Below are 8,383 nucleotides of genomic sequence, written 5' to 3'. Positions count from 1 at the left end.
AAAGATTTTAATTCCTGGGCTTTCACAGACTGCAGACTGGTTTGGGCTGGAAGGACCTTAAAGTCCATCCAGTGCCACCCCTGCCATGGGCAGGGACACCTTCCACTAGCCCAGGTTGCTCCAAGCCCTGTCCAACCTGGCCTTGGACACTCCCAGGGCTGGGACAGCTGACAGCAGTTGTCTTTCCATCACCTCTCCATGAAGGTGATAAATGAAGGGATGATGCTTTGGCAAACAGCTGCTCTGTGGGAACAGAGCAAGGACAAGTTTTCTGAGGAAAGGTCATTCCAGTACAACCAATCCTCAGCTGCACCTCCCTGCACTTTAGGACGGAGTTTAACCAAACCCCAGCTCTCACCAAGCCTCAGGAGTGACTCTGCTCTCTGAGCTGTGCTCTCTGTGTTCCTGGAGAGCCCAGGGAGGGCATTTTTCAGGGCAGAAATGCCCTCTGGGAACGAGCTGAAGTGATGCAATTTTCTCCCAAGGATAACAACCCCGACTCCAGCGTGTGACACTGTCTGACCTTTGCAGCTGCAGCTCCATCCTGGACAAGGATGGGAAAACAAAAGGGAAAGGGAAATCCTCCAGCTGGGGACAGAGGGTCCTGTGACCCAATCCTGCACCAGCAGGTACCACAGCTCAGGGATGGGAAGGGCCCACCAAGAACATCCCTGGTTGCCCTTCAGTGTTTTACAGGCTGGTCCTTGGTTGCCCTTCAGTGTTTTACAGGCTGGTCCTTGGTTACCCTTCAGTGTTTTCCTGGATGTGATGCCCAGTTAATCTCCACATCCCTTGAGTTTTCATTCCAAATATTGTTTTTTTCCTTGTGCTTTCAATAAGAGTCATTTATTTCCTGGTTGAAATATGAAAGTCTGTCTACATTACCCAAGCTGGGATGTGGGCAGAGGTGGCCACATCCCATTTTACCAGCAGAGATGGCAAATCCCTGAGTGAATCCTGTCAGGACTCACTGTCAGGGATGAGCTTATGGTAGGACTTGTGGAAACAGAGGGGAAAAGGGTCACTCCAAAAGGATTTTCCTCGTTCCTAATCATTCTCAGCAGGAGCAGAGCTGTAAGGTGTAGGGAACTGCATTTTTTAATGTATTCTAGGATTGTATAAAAGATGTTTCTGTTCCTTAACCAAAGATTAAAGCCATGAGCCCTCGAGCTCCAGTGCCTGACTGACGTTCCAGCACCAACACAGTCCTGGCTGCTTATCCCAAACTGCTCTACCCAGACAACAGAATGTTTCCAAGGCCCTGGAAGGAAGTGCCAGGGCTGCTGGGTTTGCTTTGCTCTGATGAATCCCCTGTTCCTGAGGGGGTGGGAATGCAGCTCATTAGGCCCTTTGTCGAGGTGTGGCCGCTGTTCCTGCTGCTCCCTGGCAAGGGAATGTTGGCAGCAGCTCCTGTGATCACCAGCCACTGCTGCTGAAAGATTGCCAAGCCTAATGTTTCTGGGATGATGCCCGGGATGGCAAGAGAAAGCTCGGGCTCAGCTCCCTGGGGTGCAGCAGGAATGGCTGGGATAGATGGCAGGAATGGCTGGGATGGATGTGCCAGGAGGGCTGGGATGGATGTGCCAGGAGGGCTGGGCTGCAGGAGGTGGGACCACGGCAAGGATAAACAAGATGGGCTAAATTAACACCCTGCAGTGAGGACTCCTTATCAGGGATGAAGGGACGGCAGGACTCCTGGAAATAGGAGGGAAAAGGTCACTCCAAAAGGATTTTCCTCTTTCCTGATCATTCTTAGAAGGAGCAGAGCTTTGAAGGGTAGGAAACTGCATTTTTTGATGTATTCTTGTATTGTATGAAGGTGTTTCTGTGCCTTAAAGAAAGCCAGTACAGAAGAAGCTACAAAATGGTCTGGTAGGTTTTCTTCTCAAAAAACACACAACAAAACCAACCAAACAAGGCATCTTTGGGTTTCTTGCAAACGTATCAACATTTTCCTGAGGAGCTTCTCAAAACATTCCTACTGGACCAGGAATAGTTTATATTTCCTACAGTCAAAAGCTTCTGTCACAGAATCACAGAATCCTAGAGAGGTTTGGGTTGGAAGGGACCTTAAAGCCCATCCAGTTCCACCCCCTGCCATGGGCAGGGACACCTCCCACTAGCCCAGGTTGCTCCAAGCCCTGTCCAGCCTGGCCTTGGACACTTCCAGGGATGGGACAGCCACAGCTTCTCTGGGCAACCTGTGCCAGGGCCTGCCCACCCTCCCAGTTCTGTTCTGAGCAGTTGACACCAGCCATGAAGCATTTCCAACACACCCCAAAGAACAGCTCCTGTGCCTTTGGGACAGTGAACAAAGGGCTTTATTATTATTATTATTATTATTGTTATTTTATTTCTCTAGTTTGTGCCCAGAAACTGCTTCCTCTCAACTCCTGAGTTTAACAAACACCCAACCCCAAAGAAAATCTCCCACCCTGTTCTTCAGGGAGACAAATGTACCATGGGAACAACAGCACAAAGCTGATAAAAACCTGCTCAAACAGAGTCATCAAATCTGGAAGCAGCAACACAACCAAGGCTAAGTCAGGTCCATCCTGCTGACACCCAACCAAAGGCAACACTCGAGTTCCAGGGACAATTCAGCTTCAGGACACAGACCCAAAACCCAGCACAGGGAGTTCCAGAGCTTCGGGTGATTGGGACCTACTTGCTCAGAGAAGCAGGTTCTGCCCAGCAGCATCTCCACAGACTTTGCAATTCCCAGTCACCTTTCCCAGGGGGAAAGGCAGATTTCCAGAGACAATGGGAGCCATGGAGGCTGAGGAAAAGCAGCCACCTCTCTCCAGAGCCTGCAGGTTATTCCATAGGGCAAATTCCACATTTTGCTCCCCCCACAACACATTTGAACACTCCTCCTTTCAAGGTGCAAACGTGGATGACAAACAGCTCCAGGAGATGCCTCTGCACTCGCATTCCCAGCCCTCCCAAGAAGAGGAATAACACTTTCTTACCTGTTTTTCACCACCATCACTCAGGTCCAAGGGTGCAGAGGGCGCCTCAGACATGAGGCAGGGGAAAGGCAAAGCTGGCTCTCCCTGCTCAAAAAGGCTCCAGCTCCCACCCCACCGGGGTGGAGATCCCAACACTCGGGAATTGGCCTCCTCCCCCCTCAGCCAGCATGGCTGGGGCTAATTCCAGGGATTTCAGGTGCAGCAATCACAGTGATTCCCACAGACACCCTCCAGCAGACACCTGGTTGCTTTTAGGCTGATGCACCGAGGTGGCACTGAGAGGAGAGTGCTCCATCCCCCGAATTCCTGGAAAAACTGGTCGTTCTGGGAGGGAAACCAACCCCGAGACCACCAACACATGGAATTTGTTCTTGTCCCGGGCTGTTGGCTGGGTAGGAAGGGCAGGGGAAGCTGCAGGGAGGGGGGATTTGTGTCGCCAAGGATTGCGACGACCCTACAAAGTGTTTGCACAAATCCTTTCGGGAAATTCCAGCCGTGCTGGGAGGAGAAGGGCTCGGGAGCACTTCCTGCAAATCCCTTTGCTCCTAAGGAGCTTAGCTGTTTTCAGATATGTCCCTAAAATTGGCCACGGTGGGTTGATGACACCAATCTCCGCATCCGGCGGCTCACACAGAGCATCCAACATGATATTCTCAGTCCTGGGCTGGAATTCCTGGAAAAGTTCCCCCTGTTCTCCTGCTTTTATTGTCCTAATTCCTCACCAGCATGGCGTGGCTGCTGTTGAAAAGCACCTTTGCATTTAATAGTCCTGTTGAACACCTACATTTTACGGGTGTTTTAAACACTCCAAATTTAACAGTCCTATTTAAACACCTCATTGAGTTCTGAAAATAACCCCAAGTTTTACTACGAATTTCTTTTGCCACGGACTGGCAATAGGGATTTTTAAGAAAAACCTGAATCCAGTTACCCAGTGTAATGTGTGCTGTATTTATTTTGTCACAGCTCTTTTTCAGTGCTTAAGCAGTAAAATTTCATTTGGCTCCCTGTTGGGGTTCTTTTGCCTGCTGTAAAAAAAGACCCTACAACAGGGAAATTTTCCTATATTCAGCATAATTGTGTCTTTATCATCTCATGCATTACAGCTCTCCTACCCCAAGAAATAATTCAGTGTGATTCCCCTCCTTGAAAGCAGGAGTTTCAGGTGGGTGAGTGGTTCATATCCCTGATTTTTCCTATTTAGGAAATGACATATACTTTGCTTTTAGCACCAGGAAGCAGCTCCTCTGAGCCATCCTGGCCAGGGGAGGACTGGCTGTGACTGAGGAGCATCGTCACAATCAATGCTTGGGGTCAAACACCATCTCCAACAGGTCTCTTGCTTCCAGGTGTTACTAAATCCATCCTCAGACTGCCTGGGGAATCCCCCCCAGTGCCATGGGCTGGGAGCTCCTTTCCTCTTTGTCTCCCCACAGCTCAGTCTGGACCATCTACTCCAATTTAATGGCCCATTTCAGTGTCTGCCATGTCAGTCTGGTTCTCCCAACACCCATTTATCACCATTCCCAGTTTTCCTAAGGCCAACTTGAGGGCTCCACTCCTTTACCAGCCCTTTAAACGAAGTGTTGTCTCAGCTCAGCTGACTCCCCTCCTCACAGAGATGCTGAAGAAGAGCTGATCATTACTGTTCCCTCATAGATATTTTCCTGAGCACTGGTTTTTTTCATCTCAAAACCACTTTTTAGACTCTCTGACCTTGCCAAATGAAACTGTCTCCACATCCTGCCCAAGCAGAGCTGCCTTCACCCTGTGACCAAACTCCAGCTAAACCCCAGACATCCCTATTTTTTTCCCAGGACATTCCCAGGTACCCCTGGTGTAGCTGTGGGGGATTTATTCATCCAGGCTGGTGCAGAGGAGCAGTTTGGACTCAGGTGCCAGCCCCTGTTGCTCAGGGGACATCACAGTGACCTGGGACAACACCTGAGGGTTCCACATCTCCTGCCCACCTCAATTCCGGCCCTCCTGGTGCTCCAGGATGTCACAATGCAGGTTTTTCAGATGTCAAAAGAATTGAATATTTGGTTTAGTGTGTTTTCCCAGCTGAAATCAGGACACTTAAGAGCCACAGGTACCCAAAACAGTAAAATTTCACCTTCAGAGAGCACAGCACAACCAATATGTCATTTACTACTGTATTTTCTGTGGCATCCAGGGAAATTGCTGTAAGTACAAACACCTGCCTTGCATTTGATCTCAGCCCCGTGTTTCAGGTCTGTACAAGCTTCTGAACACAAACCAAGGATTTAGCCCTTGGGCAAAGAAATGGTCCCCTGGGTTTTATTGAGATTGCAGGAGTCCACAAACTGCAGGAGTGAGAACCTGCAGGGGCCTCAACTGACATAAAATCGGAGTTTTAAGAGGCCAGAGATTTAAAGCAAGGGAAGGTCTCACATTCTATCTGTTCTTTGAAATGCACAGTGCAGGCAGGGGGGGGAAGTGTTGGACACAAAGCCAGAGGCTTTTCCAGAGCTGCACTGAGAACATGAAGTGAGTCCCAGCACCTCATTGCCCAGGGAAATTCTTTATGGATTTCTTTTATTTATAAGACTCCTGTGGAGCTCCTCCAACCTACTGGAAAGCTGAAAAACTTGAACCAAGGCAGTAAAAGGAATGAAAACACATCCAGCTCTAGGTAAATCAGGTATTCCCAAAGCAGCCTTTTTTTTTTTTTTCCTGTGCAATTTAGCAAATGAGTTTACATTGTCTGACAAGTTGTCCTGGAAAACATAAAAGCTCAGATTAATTCCAGCTTTGTCGAAAGGATAATTCAATATTTGCTTCTTTCCACCCACCCACACGAGAGCTGGGAGCAGTGGCAGATCCATCAATACCAACATGCTAAACCTCCTCCTCCTCCTTTCCCACTGGGTGAAGAGGAGGGATTGTCTGGGCAGGATGGATCCTCACCCCCTGGGTCGGATCCCTGCCCATGGAATGCCTGAAGAAACACTCCCAGCCAGCTGGGACTCCCTGTGGTGTCTCATGTTCCTCTGCTCTGTCTCCTCAGAGTTAATAAACCCCCTGGTTTAGTTTCCACCTTGTGGTGTTTCCATCCACCCACTTCCATCCATCACGTTCTGCTGGATAGCCTTGGAATGGTGTGGACACATCCAAGCAGTGTTTAGAAAAGCCTCGTGGGCTCTTTGTGCCCTGGACAGAGAGGGTGCCCCGTTTGGGATGTCCAGGAACACCCTGTGGGAGCTGCTCTTGAGGGAAGCTCTGCTGAGAGAACACAGGATTCGCTCCTAAACCAGCCTGGAAATCTGTGAATCTCTGCCTGTTACAACTCCTGGGGCAGGAACGCCAAAAATAAAGGCTCGATCAATCCGAGCTGAATGACTTCAGTCCCCTGCCCACCGTGGGAGCCCGGATTGGTCCCGCCGCGTTCCCTGGATGACTTCATAGGGATCCAGCCCCGCTCCCCGCGCTGCTCCCGGCACAGCCCGCAGCTTTTCCCTGCTCACAAACAGCTGAACTCTTGCCTCCGGGAGCCCTGCATCGATCTGCTATTCCAGGGCTCGGATTCCTGCGGAATCCCGAGGCTGAGCCCCCCGTGGTGTCACCCCACGAACCGCAGCCACGTTTTGCCCCCAATAATTGCAGAGCCAAAGGCAAAAGGCTGTTAAACCCGGAGAAATCCCGGCACGGCAGCGTGGCCAGCGCTCGGCACAGCCCTCCCAATTCCCAGGCATCTTCTCCAAACTGTCCCCACACGGAGATGCTTCTCCCCTCTCCCAGCCCCACATCTCAGCTTCCCTGATAAACTCACACGGCAGGAATCGCATCTGCTAAGCTCCGTTTGTTCGAACCTCAAGGAACAAGTGCTGCCTGATCCACGATTCCTTAAGGAAATCAGCCCGTGCATCCCTGGCTGGCGATAAAACAAACAGCATCCATGTCCCGCTGGGCTCCGCCGCCCCCCGGCATCCCGGATTTAAGGAGTTCCGAGGAAGCCGCGCTCCCCAAAACCCCCCGAAGCTGCACGGAGGGGGAGGTTTAGGGCTTTATTTAGAGAATTAAATCCCTTACCAGCCGCATGGTGAAGTTGCCGAGCCGCCCGCGGGGAAGGAAGGCAGGAATCCCACGGCCACGCGCTCCCGGCTGCTCCAAGGCTGGGGCTGGAATAGCGGGAGGGAGGGAAGCTGCGAACCTCGGAGTTGAGCTCGCTCTGGAGGCACCAGAAAAACCTCAAAGAGGGGGGAAAAATAAAAAAAAAAAATAAAAAAATGAGAGAGCCAGAGCGGGAGCTCGCAGCCCACAGCCAGCGAGATGAGAAACTTCTGGCAACTCTCCAGCGCAGGGATGGATTCGCTGTCATTCCGAGCCGAGCAGCCGCGGGAATGAAGGGAAACTTGGATTTACAGGCGGCAAAGATGGGCAGCCCGTTTGGTCAGGAACAATGCTGGAGCCAAAATTAAATCGTGGGGTAGGTATGGACACACATAGACACATATTCTATACATATATATATTATATATATATATCTCCACGTTTTATATATATATTTGCCAGTACAAACTTCAAATAGCTGATTCCATCAGCTTGATGTAAATTTTATTTATATATATATATAAATAATGTATTTTTATTTATATATATATAAATAATGTATTTTTCATTTATATATATATAAATAATGTATTTTTTATTTATATGTATATATATAAAAGACAAGGGGCCAGCACAAACTTCAAATAGCTCGTTCCATCAGCTCGCTGTAAATTGTATTAAACCCACACACAGACACACACACAGTGGCAACTCAAATTCCTATTCTGTCTCAAAGTGGCTTCCCAGGGTTTTATAACACTCTTTAGGCACATAAACAAATTTCTTTAGGGTTTTTTCTATTATTGCCAAGAAGCTGAAATGCGTTTTATGGAGATAATTCAGATGATTTCAGGCAGGTGGTGAAAGTGTCAGTGAGCTGAGACTAAACTTGTCCAAATGTTTATGCTTTTTCAGGCAATAAGGGGAAAATAAACAAGCCCAGAGTTAAGATAATAAACAAAAATATTAATAATTCCAAATTTTCATAGGTCAAAGGACTCCCTATGGTGTCAGCAAACAGGGTCACTAAGAAAGTGTCTAAATCTGAATTTCTAGAACATGCAAAAATTGGTGGTTTGAAATGCTGGGAGTGAAAAGGCTTAATTTTGAATCTTCCCATTGAACCCCAGCACGTCAGGGATGTGCAGTCTGCTGTGTTCAGAGGTTTTCCAGCCATGGATGCAAAGGGAATGTCAACTCAGGGAAAATTTGTAAATAAACACTTTCTTGGCAGGAAAAGGGAAGGGGAAAAAAAAAAAAAAAAGGCTCCCCACAGTGTGGGTTAAACTGTGTGACTGAGGGGCTGAATTCAGCTGCTTTCATTCCCTGCCCTGATA

At 48.9% G+C, this 8,383-nt stretch overlaps 1 protein-coding gene across 1 annotated transcript in view; it reads right to left on the bottom strand.

The window, feature by feature from the left end:
- IQCJ (IQ motif containing J) overlaps positions 1 to 7,386 on the bottom strand; it is a 44,703-nt gene extending 37,317 nt beyond the window's left edge. The window contains exon 1 of the mRNA XM_017831366.1: positions 7,026 to 7,386. Coding sequence (XP_017686855.1) covers positions 7,026 to 7,034 — 9 coding nt within the window. The 5' untranslated portion in view covers positions 7,035 to 7,386. The remainder of the gene's footprint in view (positions 1 to 7,025) is intronic.
- Between the last annotated feature and the right edge of the window lie 997 nt (positions 7,387 to 8,383).

Source organism: Lepidothrix coronata, unplaced genomic scaffold (genome assembly GCF_001604755.1).
Source record: "Lepidothrix coronata isolate B3197 unplaced genomic scaffold, Lepidothrix_coronata-1.0 Scaffold190, whole genome shotgun sequence".
In the NCBI taxonomy this organism is placed as follows: domain Eukaryota; kingdom Metazoa; phylum Chordata; class Aves; order Passeriformes; family Pipridae; genus Lepidothrix; species Lepidothrix coronata.
Note: the sequence above shows the minus strand (reverse complement) of the source record. Positions and strands in the feature narration are given on the sequence as shown.